At 58.6% G+C, this 17,141-nt stretch overlaps 5 protein-coding genes across 5 annotated transcripts; 3 read left to right on the top strand and 2 right to left on the bottom strand.

The window, feature by feature from the left end:
* Positions 1–686: 686 nt before the first annotated feature.
* EsH8_VII_000216 (proteasome regulatory particle base subunit RPN2 domain-containing protein) lies at positions 687–4,251 on the bottom strand (the record flags this gene model as incomplete). The annotated part of the gene is made up of 3 exons (XM_083270349.1): positions 687–1,091; positions 1,144–4,048; positions 4,112–4,251. 3 exons carry the CDS (start codon positions 4,249–4,251, stop codon positions 687–689), a joined length of 3,450 nt encoding a protein of 1,149 aa, XP_083127906.1.
* A 901-nt stretch (positions 4,252–5,152) lies between these two features.
* EsH8_VII_000215 (uncharacterized protein) lies at positions 5,153–6,391 on the top strand (the record flags this gene model as incomplete). Its single annotated transcript, XM_083270348.1, has 1 exon — positions 5,153–6,391. The coding sequence occupies one exon, from the start codon at positions 5,153–5,155 to the stop codon at positions 6,389–6,391; it is 1,239 nt and encodes a 412-aa protein (XP_083127905.1).
* A 712-nt stretch (positions 6,392–7,103) lies between these two features.
* EsH8_VII_000214 (uncharacterized protein) lies at positions 7,104–8,031 on the top strand (the record flags this gene model as incomplete). Its single annotated transcript, XM_083270347.1, has 2 exons — positions 7,104–7,320; positions 7,967–8,031. 2 exons carry the CDS (start codon positions 7,104–7,106, stop codon positions 8,029–8,031), a joined length of 282 nt encoding a protein of 93 aa, XP_083127904.1.
* A 1,057-nt stretch (positions 8,032–9,088) lies between these two features.
* EsH8_VII_000213 (CYTH-like domain-containing protein) lies at positions 9,089–11,850 on the top strand (the record flags this gene model as incomplete). Its single annotated transcript, XM_083270346.1, has 3 exons — positions 9,089–11,029; positions 11,140–11,619; positions 11,677–11,850. 3 exons carry the CDS (start codon positions 9,089–9,091, stop codon positions 11,848–11,850), a joined length of 2,595 nt encoding a protein of 864 aa, XP_083127903.1.
* Positions 11,851–12,547: 697 nt separating this feature from the next.
* EsH8_VII_000212 (permease family-domain-containing protein) lies at positions 12,548–15,020 on the bottom strand (the record flags this gene model as incomplete). The annotated part of the gene is made up of 8 exons (XM_083270345.1): positions 12,548–13,064; positions 13,140–13,204; positions 13,286–13,469; positions 13,581–13,698; positions 13,792–14,040; positions 14,124–14,231; positions 14,314–14,465; positions 14,608–15,020. 8 exons carry the CDS (start codon positions 15,018–15,020, stop codon positions 12,548–12,550), a joined length of 1,806 nt encoding a protein of 601 aa, XP_083127902.1.
* Positions 15,021–17,141: the final 2,121 nt, after the last annotated feature.

Below are 17,141 nucleotides of genomic sequence, written 5' to 3'. Positions count from 1 at the left end.
TTTTTTCTTCTTCTTTCCTATACCTAGCACTTCAAGCATGTACAGCCATTGAATGCCGACCTTGGACAAATTTCAAATAAAATAAAAAAATCTTTCCCATCCAACTTTGATTAAAATAACCTTCCGGAGTGGCCCTCTCAACTTGTACATCTGTCTGGGAAACATAGATGGGCTTGGAATCGGAAGATCTCGTCGCCCCCCCCCTTCTTACCAGGCGGAACCCGTCATCCAAGCAGTACGGCAGAAGGCGGAGCAGAAAGACCAGAAGTAGGGACGGCCGCAAGGAGGGTAGGAGGGTAGACGGCTTAATGGAGACGGAGGCAAGTAATCATCTAAGCTGTCCCTTTGATTGGCGTTATCGTTGCATGCCAAACGCCAATGTATTGTGATGTACCTGTGTTCCCAAAGGGAGAGGGGATACATGTCTGAGCTGATGGCTTGCCATATGTAAACAAATCACTTGCCCAGCCTATCCCGTGCTCATAGTTCGAAACGGTCATTGGCATTGAACTCGCAACTGAGGGAATCAATTGTTACAGTACTTTACAGCCCGGCAAGCCCTCTTGCCCCCGACTGTCCTCGGCAGATTGGCACTTCGCCAACTCCCTTGCCGTCCCATTCTATGCTCTAGAAACATTCCCGACATAGAAATACATGGCTCATTCGCGCGCCGCTGGTTGTAAACTCTAGTCCTCATCCTCATCCTCCTCGATGTCCGTGAAGTACTCGAAGTCTCTCGGCACATCGGCCTCCTCGTCTCCCTCCCCGTCCTCGTCGACGGCGGTCAGCACACCCGCCGCCGCCGCCGCACCTCCTTCGTCGGTCGCGCCGGCGAGGTCGCCTCTTCTCTGGCGGCCCAGCAACTCGCTGAGCTCGTTCAGCGAACGAAGATCACCGCCAGCGCCGGCTCTAAGGGCCTGGGAAATGATGTTCTGCTGCTGGCGCGGCGTCAAGCCCGCCGACGAGCCACTGGCATTACTCTGACCGGCAACTGGGGCCTTCTCCGTCGTCACCTTCTTCAACTTCTCCTCAATCAGGGACTTCTCCTCGTCCGGCTGGGTGTCCTGCAGAAGAAGAGGTCCTCCGGTAGGCTGCTCATTGTTAGTACGCTATTACGTAGACGTAGAATGGAAGTCACTGTACCTTCTTGACCGGCTTGTAACGACCGGCGGGGAAGCTGATGAACTTGAGCTGGCCGGGGACCACACGTGACAAGTTCTCCATGTCATAGCCGATCTTCTCCTTCTCTGCCTTCTTCTTGGTGTCTGCCGGAGCAGCAGATGCCTCCTTCTCGGCAGCATCGGCCTCCTTCTTATCCTTGCTCTCCTCCTTCTTCTCATCAACTTCCATCTTGTCGGATACGGTTGGCTTAGCAGATGAGTCGATGTCCATACTCTCCCGACGCTGAGCGCGCTCCTTCTTCTGGGCTCTTCGCTTGGCTTGGGCAGTTGTGGAAAGGACAGCGGTGGCGACCATTGTCGGGCCCTCCTCGGCCTTGACTTCCTGCTCGGGGGGGTAGTCGAACAGACTGGGACGGGTGGCGCAGTGGAACTTGAAGCTGGGGATCTCAAGATCGTGGTCGAGACCAATGATGGAGGTAGGGGAGAATGCGAGCGAGAGGAAGTGGGTGAACGGGAACCAGTACCAGTACTGAGTGAAAACTGCCATGCCGACGATGCCGGCCATGTTGAGGTTGCCGGTCTGGGTCTGGAGACCAATAGTGCAGTTGCGTCCACCAGCATCGATGATTCCCAGGGCGAGCGAAGCACCAAACTTGGTCATGGCGTCCTCGTGACGGTCGCCAACGACCTTCTTCAAGATCTTGCGAATGGAGGCGACCTTGGGGTTCATGACCTCGTTCTGCTGGATCATGATCATGGCCAAGGAGATGAGAGCACCCTGGCGAACGAAGTCGGTGGGGTCCTTCATCATGGGCTCGAGCAGGTCGATGGCCTCGTCCAGACCGGTGCCAGCGCATGAGATACCCAGGGCCATGGCAGATCCGTAACGCACGTGAGGGTTGTACGACTCGGAGAGCAGCTCAACCATGCGGGGCACACTGCCGGGCTTTCTGAAAAGAATGAAGCCCAGACTCATGACAGCGATGCGGCGGACATCGTCGTTGACATCGCTGACAGCGGTGTGCAGCAGCTTGCGAATGGCTTTGTTGCTGCCAGTACCGCAGTACGCGAGAGCGACGGTCATGATACCACCGTATCTCAGAGTGGGATCAGGGTCGTTGAGGAGGCCCTCAATCATGGCGTCGGCGCCCTCCTGGCGGCCGAACATGATCAAAGCCATACCGATGGCCAGGCCGCGAACGATCTTCTCGTGGGTGGTCTCGTGAGCATAAGTGATCATGTCCTCCAGTGCTCGCACGTTGCCCGTGCCGAGCATAATAAGACCCATTGCAAGACCAACAGCCTCACCGTTAAGGGCCGAGTCAGTGAAAAGAACCGTTCGGAGGTTGTCGAAAATCTCCTCAGACCCAGTACCCATGCCAGCAATACCCAGGCCCAGAGCACCACCGTGCTGGATGACCTCCTCCTCTGCGGATGTGAACTGGTTCTTGAGGTAGTCGAGGGCGTCAGCACCATGGTTGGCATGGATCAAACCATAGGCGTACAGAGCACCGCCCTGGCTGAAAATAGAGCCGCTGCTCAGGCCGCTCTGGCGGGGAAGGTAAGGCTCCAGGAGCTTCCTCGACTGCGTCAGGTTGCCGCGGTGGATGACACCCAGAGCGGCAGTAGCCGTGAACTTGGACCAGTTGACAGCCTTTCCTAGCCACTCAAGGTTGTCGCGGAAAAACTTGTCGTTCGTAGTGCCTTGGTTCATGAAGGCGTTGCAAAAGGTAACGGCAGTGTGGAAGATTGAGTTACGGCCTTCCAGGCTATCTCTGACCTTGTTCAAGATGCTCAAGTCCGTACGGTTGTTGCGGTAGAGGAACTCGAGGTTCAGCTGAATAGTCTTGCTGCCATCCAGGATGGAGCGGATGTTCTTCCAGACCTTGGCGAGCTCCTCTGATACCTCCTCCTCAGAGGACGGCTGGTTCTCCAGCAAGGGCTCCTCCTCCGTAACATCGCTCGCAGGCGCCTCGGCAGGCTCCCCTGACGGCAGAGAGTTGATGATCTTGCCCAAAAACTCCTGGGTTCCGTTATCATACAAATCGAAGGCGATCTGGTAGGCGTTGGCAATCGAGTTCCGGTCGCCGCTCTCAATCAGTTGTCGAAGCATGCGCGATGCCTCATCGTCGGAGCTGAGGTAAACGACACACTTGGCGATGGCAAAGTAGTCGGGGTTGGGGATGTCGTTGAGAAGATCCAGGATCAAGCGCAGGATCTCGGTTCGGAAGCTTCGCTCCTGGACAATGTCCATGCAAATGCTCAAGGCGTACTCCATAAGCTCCTCAGCCGGGCTCTGACCCTCCAGGGACTTGGTCTTGGAGTTCTTCTCGTCGTCGCTTGCCCGCTTGATGACGCGGCGGAGAACCTCCAAGTTCTTGGCCTCGACGGCAATACCAACGACCTGGCGGTATCTGCCATCCTTGAGACAGGCCTCAAACAGGCGCTCGATGACCCGTTGCAGCGCAGCCTGGGTCGCTTGGTCGTTGATGGGGGCGATGGAGCCAGAGCGACCCTCCTTCACCGGCTGGAATGTGGGATCGAGGATGGTGTTGTCGGTCGACACGCGCGAGAGGAGAGACTTGGAGGGGAGGGTCGTCTGCGAAAAGGGCGTTGTGGGAGAAATCAAGGCGGATCCATCAGCAGCGCCGCTTGCAAATGTCGTGGCCAGCGCAGGAAGCGAGGTATCGTTCTGGGGCGACTTGGGAACGATGTGCTTGGCCGCGGAGACGGCGATGTACTGGTCGATGCACTTGGAAATGATGGTTTCCTCGAATTCGCCCGGGGCATCGAGCTTGAAGAGATCGCCGGCGGCGAGGGCAAAGGTCATGCTCTCATTGTAGGCTTGGAGGTGGTAGTAGACCTTGGCGAGGACGAGGGCGGCCAGCTGCCGTTGGGGGAAGGAGTCGTCTTCGTAGAGGGCCTCGCTAAGAAGGGTCAGTGTCCAAACAAACCAAGTCGTTGGCGACACATGGCGGGGGAGGGCTTACATCTGGCTCAGAGCACCAGCGACCTCGGTCCAAACGGTGTCAATGTCATCATTGAGAGTCTGGAGGGCGAAGACCTTGAGGTCGTGTTCCTCATCGGCCAGGAAGCCCAGGACTCCGGTAGCTGAGACCAGGCCAGGCATTGTCGGAGGTGGCCACAGGGACGGAGCTGAGCTGAGCTTTGGCAGGAATAATACGCGACCGGGATAGAATGAATAACGTTCGGTCGAAGATGGACAGGTGCTGTCGCGCGAGATGAGGAAGTGGGATGGAATGGGAATCGGATTTGGTGGTGATGGGAGCTCCGAAGAGGCGTTGATGATGGAAGAAGGACGTCGAAAGTGAAGGCGCGAATGCAACCAGAGTCCAGGGCACACTGCAGTATCCACGTCAGGCAAGTCTGCCTGCCTCGCCTTGCCCGGGGGGGACTCAACAGGTACGTACCTTGCTTGTCTCTAGTGTACTCAGTACCGCTACCTTGGTGAGGAGCCAATGGTAGCAGCGCAGGATGTACACCAGCCGGGTGCACAAGATGAGTCAGCAGGGCAGGGCCAAGCTGGCGAGAAGCTGCACCCGGATTCCCACCTCGTGCTTTGGGACAGCTGGAATGGAATGCTGAGATAAGCGAAGCGAAGCTCGACAGCTGGTCCAAGGCCCGGCTGATTTTCGGAAGCACCCATTACCACTACCAGCAAGGCCATTGATTGCTGTGTAGCTGTTTCCGTCACATCGGAGTTAACACTGCATAGCAATTATATGAGAGAGACAGAGAGTGCGAAAGTGACCTCACCTTTTGGCCGGAGCACTCACTCACTGGCTGGAGCACCAGCAGCAATTGGTCCCCGCTTCGCCTGGCCGAGGCCGAGGGGCACGGCAGCTCAACTCAACCCAGCTCAGCTCAGCTCAGTTCAGTTCGGTTTGGTTCACTCCAACTTGGTTCACCTCACCTGTTTGCGAGCGCACATATCGTTGCTCCCCATTTGCAACAATTCGCCGAATCTATTTCCTGATACCCGTTTGTAAATACTCAGATCGCCATCCGAGATGAGCTCCGAACAGTACCCCAGTCTGCTTCTCTTGCCATTACCACCCCAGCCACCGTCGCGCGCCTCGCTCAGCGCCGCCTACCGGCCATCCCTGCTGGCCGTTCTATCGAAGATCAAGAGCACAGCTCGACCCTCTGTTCTTATAGTGGCTGTCGTGTGCCCCATCCTCCGCGGGGCATCGCCGAAAACCAAGTCACTATCATGGGCGGCTGCACAGTCCCTCGTGGCCGGCCTTTACAGCCTGATCGCCGTTGTGTGCGCCGAACAAGCCATCGCTACAGACGTCAATGGAGGCCCCGGCTCTATCGATGCGCGTGTTGTTCTGGTTGACCATGACGCCAATCGGAGGATAGCACCGGACTTTGTCGCTGCCATCGAACCTAATAACACGACTGTCGTGGACCTCCCAACCTTTGCCTCGGCCTACCACCCGTGGAGCTTTATCTTCCACGTGAACAGTGAGCAGGGCTACCGCACCCTGTCCACATACCTCAAGTTCGCCGAAGGCAGACAGACGATTCTCCAGTCACAGCTGGTTGTCGTCGAGGCTGGACTGAGCATGAACCTCGAGGCTACGGGGGATAGCAGAGTGGACGACACCCCGGGCTACCCTATCGTGTGTCTAGGGGGCACTTTTGACCATTTACATCCAGGTCACAAACTGCTTCTGACAGCCGCAGTGCTCCTTCTTCGGGTGCCGGTCAAAGACTCGACGTCGAGTTGTCGCCTGATTGTGGGCATCACTGGGGACCAGCTGCTGAAGAACAAGAAGTACGCCGAGCTCGTCCAGTCCTGGGACGACAGGGCCCGGTACATTGTTGACTTCCTCTCATCCTTGCTGGAGCTGGACAAAAGCGGATGGAAGAAGAGGGCCGGCCCGGCTGCGGCGGTTAAAACGGGGCCCGGGCTTGTCGAGGCGACGTTCCGGGACGGGGCCATCACGGTCGAGTGTGTCGAAATTCAGGACGGGTTTGGGCCGACCATTACACGGGAGGAGATGGACGTGCTTGTTGTCTCGGGTGAGACGCGATCGGGCGGACAAGCCGTCAACGACAAACGGACTGGTCTCGGGTGGAAGGCTCTGGAGACGTACGAAGTCGACGTACTCGATGCACAGGACCTCGACGACGAGGCCAGCAGGACGGAGGACTTTGCGTCCAAGATTAGCAGCACAGCTATCCGGCAGCAGAAGGCCGAGGCAGCAGCCAGGTTGGACGGTAAAAGCCGTTTGGCATAGTCGACGGTAACGAGCTGGCCGGGGCGGCCGCCTACAAGCTAATCATAATTGAACAAAAAGAGCGCATTACTCGGCATGTTAGTGCAGATGACCCGAATGCGCTGAGAACCTCGACTAGTGGCCATTGCTGACAGTACACGATCACGCTTGCTTTTGAGCAGGCAGGCAAAAACAATAATAGGGATGCCGTGCATTACGGCCATGGCAGCATGGCAGCCAAATGGGCCAGGCATAAAACTGGTCTTGATGGGGGGGCGTGGAGAGGCCAGACTGAGGCCGGGCTTGGCGCGTCCTACCCCAACATACCAGCTGGGAGGATGAGCGCAACGCAACGGGTCCTATCAAGATCAGCCAGCGTCATGCTCGATGATGATGATGATGCTGCTGCTGCGGCATTGAAGGCCACGGCAGTTGAGGTGCTAGGGTGTGGCACACACACGCCACACGCACATACACACAGATACACACACACAGATGCACCGCGGATGGATGGATGGGTGGTGGATGGACGTTGTTATCCACGGGGGTATCCGCACTGCCAGGAAGCAATTCCTGTTTGGTCGTCCAGGCTGACTTTTTTCACACTACTAACCATGTATGTACAGATAGATATACCAAGTATTGTTGCCCGGACCGAATGGGCAACATCAGCGACCCTAGCCGGACAGGAAGGGGGCAGAAAAGTGGAAGAGACGATCAGACCTCTGGCGCAATGGACGCGAACCCACAAAAGCAGCAGCACAGCCCCGACCCGGTCATAGAGAGGTATCTCGACAGCAAAGACGGGGTGGGAAGATACGTTGTCGGTACCCGGGTGCCCTGGCGCAAGCGAACGGAACATCTGATTCTCCCCTCGTCCATATCGGGGTGCCTCATCTCGCTGGCCCTCCACCACGCCAACAAGACAACAAGACAACGTGGAACTAGGCGTCAGAGACAGGGGAGAGAAAATAAACCAAAATTCCCCGACAGGCCGGGCTCGAGCGATGCACCGTGGGACACTGGGACCTGCGAAACGAGACAAGGCTGTGCTGCGGTTTTTTTGCAGCTGGCCCCAGGGGACTCGCCAGGGACTCGCTCGACTCTAGGTACCCGGCGCCGGAGCAAGACAGGCATTTCTCCTTGCTGCTTGCTTGGTAAAGCTAAGCTCCTGGCACTGGCAGGCCTTTGGAGGTTGCAAAACTAAATACCATCCCTGTCCAGCGACACCTTGACCCCATTAGGTGATGCAAGATAATTGCCATGTCTGGATAGTAAGAGAGAGCGAGAGAAAGAGACCAGGTGTAAGCGATGCATGCATGCTTGAGAGATGAATGAATGACATGGATAGATAGATAGATGCCTTGGGCTTGAGTATCTGTACCAGATACACACAGCGCCAACGAACCTTGCCTCCCATATCTCGAGGTTCCCTAATTAGCCTCTCCTCTCAGTCTAGCTGCCCCGGCATTCAAAAGATAGCTCGCTGGATGGCCCAGCTCTTCTTTTCATCCCCCCTCCCCACAGACTCTGGCTCTGACTCTGACAGCCGCGTCCGCCGTCCTCACCACGCCGTTACTGACAGACGCCAAGCAGCGCCCAACCTCAATAGCAGCAGCACCACCACCACCAGCACGAACCTGTGCGAGAGCGCCGCCTGAGCTTGAGTGAGTGAGTGAGAGAGTGAGTGAGTGAGCCCAGCCAAAGCACCAGCTCCAGCACCAACACCAGAGCACCCCAACCCTGGTCCTCGATCGGCGCGCAACCAATCCATTTCCATCCTTTCTTTTTGTCTCCAAATTTCCCACACCCAGCCGCAACAGCAGAGGACAAGATGTTTTCTTCCTGAGATACCGACACATACTCTCTCACACGACTTCTCGCTACCCACAGCGACGACAGCGACGACAACCTCGTCCCTTTCCTCCCCCCCCCTCCCCACGTCTCCTCGTCCCTCCTCCTCTTCCTTTCTTCTTCCCTTACCCTTCCACGACCGTCTCCACGACAAACCCTCCCCACGAACGAGCACGCTTGCGACCGCATCCGCATCTTCGCCCTCAATCGCATCCACATCTCCAACTCCCTCCGTACGGTTACCACGTCCTAATCGCGACCACACCCTTCCACGCACGCATACGACGAACGAACGTGCCCGACCCCTCCCTCGCCGCGTCCCCGTCCCCCCCGGCTTTTGTCGTCCGACTCCTCCAATCTCGAATACCATACCCTAGTTCAATTGAATCCAAGCCAATCCAGGCCCGACGTCGCCTTTGCGCTTCTGTTTCCCCTCCTTGGACCCATTTTGGACCGCCGTCATACCGTGCAGCGCATGCTCTGCCTGGCCGTAGCTTTCTGTCCAGCTTAGTCCTTCCCGTCTCTCCGAACCCCGACACCGACGACGAGACCAACACCGACGACACCCATCATCCCGACCCGCCTTGCCTCCTGACCATGACGACGTGATGATTGCCCTATGCGCATCCAACCTCTCCCACTAGAATCGCCTCGAACCTGTACACCAGTCCCGTTGCCATCAACGCCTGTCCGACGCCCTGTCGCATTCCGTTCCGTTCGTCGCACACATGAGCCCTTGGAATTAAGAGGGCGTGGCTGAAACTTTGCATCGTAGCCGAAGCTACGCAGAGTGCTGGACCGGACAAGCAAGCACAACGGCAAGGGATCTTGGCCGACTCAGCACGCACACCGGCGGCAGACGCGATGGATCTAAGAAGTTTGATGAATACGTCCGACGAAGGGGACCGGCGCCGACAAGCAGCAGCAGCGGCAGCAGCAGCAGCAGCGGTTCCTGGTCCTGGCCCAGCTCCTCTCGCGCCGAAGCAGCAACAACATTTGCAACACCAGCAGCAACTGCAACACCAGCAACACCTGCAACATCAGCAACACCACCAGCAGCAGCAACATCAGCAGCAACATCAGCAGCAGCAGCAGCAGCAGCAGCAGCAGCAGCAGCAGCCGCCGCCGCTGCCCTATCAGCAACAAACCCCGACAACGCCTTCGCAAGCCACGACAGCGTATGCTTTTAGAGAATCGGCATACAGTCACGCTTTGCACTCGTCTCCTAGCAAGCCTCCGCCGGCTCAGGAATACGCCGTGCACCCCCAGGCATCGGCCCCGTCTTACCCTCCGCAATCGCCTTACCAGACTCCGGGCCCCTACCCAGGCCGGCCAGTACCGCCGCCGCTTCAGCCAGGTGCTCCTGGCCCGTACGCCGATGCGCGATCGCCTCAGAGCGCGTCCATGTCCGGCCCGTCTCCCTATCGTCACACACCGACGTCTTCGGTAAGCGGCCCTAGTGGAGGCTACCCTTTCCCTCCAACCGGCCCGCCCCAGGAAATAGCCAGCCCTGTGCAACGACACCAATATCCACCATCCAACGCGTATCCCCCGAGAGAAAGCTATTCTCATCCAGTCGGTGCAACCGCGCCTCCGTATGCACAGCCGCAGCCGCAACAACAGCAGCAGCAACAGCATCATCAACAGCAGCAGCAGCAACAGCAGCAGCCGCCTCCGCCGTCGCAGCAGCAGCATATGCCACAAACGCCGCCCATCGGCACTCCTGGCGGCCCTCACCCGTATATTCACCAACGCTCTCAATCGACGCATTCTACTCCTACTCCTACTTCCGCACATAGCCAACACCCGCAGCAGCACCTCGGCCAGCCGTACCCTCGTGGCAGTCCTGTGGCGACGGCGCATCCGCCGCCCGAGTACAATCGGCAGCACTCGCAGCCTCCTACCCCACTGGGCCCGCCCCAGACCGGGCCTCGACAATCTTCCACTGCACCGAGCTTTGCGCAACCACAAAGTCCCTATCAACAAAGACTGTCCGCCTCGCACCTGGCCCAAGCCACACCTCCACCACCACCACCTCGCATGCCCAGCTCCCACAGCACCCACGAGCGAAGATCATTGTCACAAAGTGAACGCGACAGAAGCGTTAGCGTCAGCCCCAAGACCCGCGTTCCGAGTTTGCCGAGCAGCGTCGGTGGGCACACCGAACCCGAGTCGCGACCGCACCCGAGTGTCGCCAACATGGTGGAACCTGAACGCGAACGCGCTGCGACTCCCGCCAAGAGAAAGCTCGCCGACAGAGATTTAAGCCCCCAGGAACTCGAGAGGAAGGAGCCACGGCCACCACCGGCCGAGGTCAATGGCGGCCCGGCCTTCACTCGATCGCCCGTGATGCAGCGAAGGAGGAAAATTCACACGACGCCTCCCATTTGGGCCCAGACATGGAACGCACGAGAGAACAAAAGGCTCAAGCTGGCCAATTTCGAGCTCCAAAAACGAGGGCCGCCTCCCATAAACGGAAAGTCCGAGTCCATCAAGCAGGACAGCACCAGCCGCCATACATCGCCAGAGGCTGCGCGATCCACCGCTCCGCCGGTCCAGGAGCCACCGCCGCCGCCGAAGAACGAGGGTCTTCTCGGCCCGTGGGAGGAAAGCATCCTCGGAACCCGACCGTACGAGGAGCTGTCAAAGACGGTTGCCGACTTCCTCTTCAAGTACGTGACGCTTCATCCCGACTCGGGAGAGATCCTGGGGCGCGGTGTGCAGTTCGAAATCGAGGCCAAAATGGGCCAGCTCATCGACCGAGACACGAATGATCGTGTCGAGAGGGCAATTGGCACGGAGTGCGTACTGCACGACACCGGCCGACTGGCCTTTAGGAGCAGCATGACCGAGGCACGTTGTCCTTCCCTCCCAACCCCAAGATTTTGCCACGACTAACCTTGCTCTCCCTCCAGGCCCAGCACAGAGGTCTCAACGACTTCCTGAACACCCTAGTTGTCCAGACGGACCCGCGGAACCCCAACGCTCGCGGCCGAGTCCAGGTGCACTACAAACACCGACGCGAGATTGACAAGTTTTTCGAGCTGCCCAACGCCATGCAAGCCCGTCTCCCGGGCTGCGTCCGGGCACTTTTGTCCGGCAGGCGACAGATCAAGGTCCGCGTCACATACGACATGAGGACGAAAGAGGTGCTGGCCAAGATCGTCAAAGCCCGAGTGGCAGACCTCCACATACATTTACCTACGTGTCCGCTCGACTGCCGTCTCAGCATCAACCTGGAAATGCCGTGGGACGGGTCCGTCGAGGAATTGGAGAGCGTGGCCGTTGGCCACACCGACAAGTACCCGGACCGGAACAAGGACCGTCTGAGTTACAAGCAGAACCATTACCAGGTCGACCTGACACAAGTGACGCAGGTCATGCCTGGTCCCGGAGTAAGCTGATCCCCGTGGCAAGCCGCAGGCCGTTTGGACTTTGCTAACACACCGAAGAACACCCAACGGGTTGACAAGGAGCATGAGCTCGAGATTGAGTTGTCGCCCGACATCCTCATCGACCAGCAGCGCCGTGCCATGAGGAACGAGCCGCACCAGTACCCCCAGCTGGTCGAGGGATTCGTCGACAACGTGCGCGTGCTCGCGCGGAAGAGTCGCGATTTTGTGTAATAATTGTATGGGAGCATCTCAAGAGACATTCGTGGTTTGAAGTGGTTCGGGGTGGTTTGATACCAATAAAATGGCTGCGTGTATGGCGTCAAAAGGTTGAAGCGGTGGGAAACTTTTTTTTTTCTTTTATTTTTTTTTGGAGAGTAGTGCTTCATAGCTAGGTTCGGGTGCTAGGACTTTACCTCTGGGCGTTACCTAACTACCCCGAATGATAATTCTTGCACGCGCGGGCTTGGTCATTGTCAGAATATCGAGTACCGCCGCCAATGCTGTGTTTGTCTCCTTTCAGAGAGCCCGGTGCCGATGTGGTTGATCCTTCTAAATCGCGATGGATGATGTGGTGAGGTACGGTCACCAATGTGGTTTTGTAAATATGCACACGAAGACAACAAAAGCAGCAGCCAGTCACCATGATGTATGGAATCTGTCAAGAGAGGTAGTAGGTATATATATTCATTATCATCAACTTCCAAAGGGCGTTTCGTTGCCGGCCATTCTTACAACATGCTAAACCAAATCCAAACATTACCCCAACCAACACGGCGCTGCCTTTTTTTCTTCTTCTTCTTCTTCTTCTTCTTCTTCTTCTTCTTCTTCTTCTTCTCCCCTTCCCGGTTCAACTTTCCCCGAGAACCTCGCCAACACGCAACACAGACACATGTTACGCCCCGGTAAACCTGCACTCTCGCACGCTCGACTAGGCCAGCTTCTCGTCGCGCTTGCCGGTGGCGTCGTGGCCGACGGGCTGGATGTCCTCCGAGTCGGCGCCGCGGGCCGAGTCTGCGCCGTTGACGTCCTTGGGGGCGACGGTGCCGGCGGGCGGGGCGACGTCGCGGCCCTCGGTGTCCTCGATCTCCTCGTCGAGGACGAGGTTGAGGAGCATGCAGACGAAGGCGGTGACGGCGAAGCCCGTCTCCATGACGAGCACGATGGCGTCGAGGAAGCCGCGGAGGCCCTTGTTGTCGCCGGCGTAGGTGAAGACATTGTCGAAGTAGGTCGGCACGAGGGTGGCGCCGTAGCCGAGCGTCAGGCCGGCCGTGAGGATGAAGCGGTTGCGGCGGTTGAAGGGCACGCCCTTTGTGATGATGGCCATGCCCGAGACGGCGACGGCGGTGAAGAGGAAGGACGTCATGCCGCCGAGGACAGAGGAGGGGATGGCGACGAGGGAGGCGGCGAACTTTGCAAAGACGCCCATGATGATGAGGAAGATACAGCTGGGGTCAAACAGTTAGCGGGGGGGTGTGTCCTGGTGAGTAGAGAACAGGGGAGGGGGGATGCCGTGGACATACCAGCAGTAGCCGGCGCTGCGGTTGGCGCACCGGGTAAGGGCGATGACGCCGTTGTTTTGGGCAAACTGCGAACGTGTTAGCAACGTTTCCCTTCTGTTCCCCTTCTTTTCCTTTCGTCTTTCCGCCGGGGTTTCGGATCAACTCACGGTGGTCATGGGGGTGATGGTCATCAGGGCCGCGAGGACGCCGTTGATGCCGTCGGCGAGCACGCCGCCCTGGATCCGGGACTCGAACAGGCGGCCCTCGACCTCGAGGCGCGAGACGTCGCAGGTGGCGGTGATGTCGCCGATGGCCTCCGTGGCGCAGATGATGTACACGGCCAGCAAGGGCCTGTCGGGCGTGTCAGCTCGTCCGGGTTGCTCACAAGCGGATCCCTCCTCCCTTGCGCGGGCCGGCCGCTTTCGGGGAGGGTGGTGGTGGTAGGGGGGTCGGCGGACTTACAGGATGAGGGGCCCGTAGAGGGTGAGCTTGAAGGTGTGCACCCAGATGAAGGAGGCGACGGGGGCGCTGTCGATGCCGGAGCGGTCAAAGTAGCCGCAGGCGGCGGCGATGATGCATCCTGGGGACGAAGGTCAGCACGAAGGCCCGGCGGGAAAGGGGGAGATTTGTCTGGTCGGCAAGAAAACAAGGGGAGCCGAGGGGGGTAACTCACCGACAAGCAGGCCGATGACGACCGAGGTCGACTTCATGATGGGGGCGCCGAAGCGCTCGCAGAGGATGATGGTGACGAAGACGGAGAAGCCCAGGCCCACGTACTCGGCGGAGCCCCAGGGGAGGGCGTGCGGCGCGGCGATGTTGGGGCAGCGGGCGAAGAAGTCGGTGGTCGGGTTGGCGCAGGGCCCGGAGCCGCCCATCCAGTTGCTGAAGCCGCTCTCGATGAGGTGGATGCCGATGAGCATGACTGGGCGAGACGTTAGGTTTCGGCCGTTCCTTCGGGGGTCACGGGGTCTCGTTGGAGGAGGGGAAGGGGAGGGGATATCTTACCGGTTGGGCCGGTGACTATGGGCGGGAAGATGCGCAGCATGACCTTGGGCGGCAAGAAGGAGATGACGATTTCAATGAGGGCGCAGAGGGCGCTGGAGCCGATGATGGCTTCGTTCGTGTCAGTCTCGAGAGCACACGGATTCACGTCACGGATCCACGTCACGGATCAGCATGGGGGGGAGAGGCTCACCTCCGTACCCGTCCGGGCAAGGCAGCTTGGTGCCGTCGGCGGCCGTGGGGCAGAAGCCGTTGGCATACATCTGGGCGAGGGCGCCCTGGGCGACGGGGATGATGGCGAAGGAGATGCCGACGACGGAGATCAAGCCGGTGCCGATGTAGTATCTAGACGACGGTGTAAGTCGGGATGGCCAGCGATTGGTTTCTTCTTCTCCTCTCTTTTGTTTATATACATACATACATACATATATATGTGTGTTTGTATAAAAAGAGAGAGAATGAGAGAAAGAGGTGCACTTCATCTTACTGGGTCTTCAAAATGTGGAATCTGGTGATCTGGATCATGGACAGCAGGCCCGAGACGATCAGGGCCGTGGAGACGAGGTACTGCTGCATCTCGCCGGTCAGGTTGGCGCCGGCGGCACCGCTCAGCAGGATGGGCGGGGTGATGATGCCGGCGAGCATGGCGAGGGCGTGCTGGAAGCCGAGGAGCATGGCCAGCAGGGTGGGCATGCGGTCGTTGAGGCCGAAGAAGGGGGCGGCGCGGTGGCTCTTCCTCATGAAGGGCAGGTTGGGGCGGAACAGAAAGGCGTAGTCGTAGTCGCCGACGAGGCCCTGCTTGGTGAAGAACCTGTTGCCGGCGCCGCGGAGGCGGTCTCCCATGGTCCGCTTGGGGGCCGTCCCCGGGACGATCTGCGAGGGGCCTTGGTCTTCGTCCATTGCGCCGTCTCTCGCGTTACTCGTGTAGCCGTGTGTGTGCGTGTGTAACCCTTGTGAGTAGGACGCTGACTGTGTTGGAAGAAGGCAACGGGGTGTCACGGATGGCAATGGGCAATGGGCGACGGCGGCGGGCTGGTGTCTGTGGTTTTATTAAAACCCGACGACAACAAAGAAGTTTGCAACGGCCGTGTTGTTGACGATGGAGGCCCGGCTATGCGATGCGATGCGATGCGATGCGATGGTTCACGGGCAAACCCAGGCAGAGTTGTGGATATCTCTTTATATATCAATCATCAATCATCAAATCTGACTCGGCCACTGCCATATATATGTATATGTGTGGTTCCGCTGTGTATCCCGGCTGCATGGGGTGAGATCCTTTTAGTTGATGGTTTCGAGCAATTAGCTTGCACCGCTATCAGTGGGATAAGCGGCTCGGGACGACGTGAATGGCTGGCGATAGTAAAAAAAATGTGTGTATCCAGAGGGGCGGGCCCGGTTCTAGCGTAGCATACCTAGCTGAAAGGGCGAGGGCGACCCCCGGGGGGGGGGGAGGGACAAGATTGACGGGCAGACGGTGCTGGCTGGCTCCCTTGCCGACAGCATCTCTCCATCCGGCATCAGGACGATGGGGGGGTGAGGATGGAGTGGGCGTTGGCTACTTTGGGGCCGGGGGATGGGGGAGGGGGAGGGGGGTGGCGATGAATACAAGTCGTCTGTGGCCTTGACACAGCAAACAAAGATGTAGATGGCATCGCCAAGACACCACGAAGCGATGGGCATGTTCTGCACATGTCTGTCTGTCTGTCTGATGCAGCAGCTTCACCCAGCTTCATCGAGAGACATACACACCCGCACACTCACCCAGCTTCACCCGGCATCATCGAGACACCCACAGCGCATCCTTGACATGCACAAGGCCAGTGTGGGGGAACTCCCCGGCATCGCTCCCGTGTGCCACACCAGGAGAGTCCCGCCGTCTTCTCTCCCTCCCTCTTCGGGCACATCCTACCTGCTACAACGCCAACCTACCCGGCCTGGGGCTGGGAAGATGCGGCGAACTGCGGGCTGCCAGCTGCGACGTGCGCCATGCGGCGAAACGAGAGCGGGAGCAGAGAGCCAGGGCCCGCCTTGCTCTGCTCTTCCCTGCCCTGCACTGCTTGCTCGGCAGCCCGCGTGGGTGGGTGATGATGGTGGTGGTGGTGGTGGTGATGGGCCAGTGCAGCTGTCTCAGTTCTTTTGGTACGGATATACCCTGGGAGCTGGGTACACCAGGAAGACGCCGCATCATCCATCCCTGTTCCCCTCTCCCGAAGAACAAGAGCAAGCTCTGCTTTGCTTCGACATGGTATGAGCTTTTTTCTTCCTCCGACGAAACGGCCGCCGGCCGAGGGATGCGAGAGAGAGTTGCGCTTTCTCGCGCAGCCATCCACCATCCATCCATCGCATTGATGGTCAGACAAAAAACACGCGGGCCCGGCCATGGCTTGCCCAGAGCTGTTGATCATGCCATCGAGAGATTGGGGGGTTTGGCGGTTTTTGATAAGACACTCACTCGCCAGCATCAGCCGTGGACATGGCACCGCGCGCGAATATTGATGGACCTCTAATAACGACGGAACGAGAATAGTCTGACAGCTCTGCCTCGCCTCAGTTCCCCCTTCTCCTGTCTGATGCCACTTTGACGGCCGCCGTCTCGACGCACCGAAAGGTGGTGGGCAGATGTCGCCCGCTGTGTGCCGTGTCACTGACGAGGACCCCCAAAGAGAAGACAAAGAAGCATGACTTGCCGCTGAGAGAATTCCCGGCTGGCTGGCGCACGAGAGAGAGAGATAAGACAAGACAGGGCCACCCAGAGCCGACGCACGCACGCACGCCCAGCGCCGCGTAGAGATAAGGAAACATCCCAAATGAGTCAAGGAGGGGGTCCCTGGGAGATAGAGGCGTCGCGGCGCTGCGCCCGTCTCATTGGTCCAGCTCTCTGCCGAGACTCGGAGATGCATCACTTCGGCACCGCTGCGCGGACGAGGCCATGCATTTCACGCCTGTCCCTCTCGCAGTCGGCCTGCCCGCCACCGGCGGACTCCGCCTATAAGGGAGGATGCCCTTCGAGGGTCTCAC

Source organism: Colletotrichum jinshuiense, chromosome 7 (genome assembly GCF_051148585.1).
Source record: "Colletotrichum jinshuiense chromosome 7, complete sequence".
NCBI lineage: Eukaryota > Fungi > Ascomycota > Sordariomycetes > Glomerellales > Glomerellaceae > Colletotrichum > Colletotrichum jinshuiense.
This window is presented reverse-complemented; position numbering and strand designations above follow the sequence as displayed.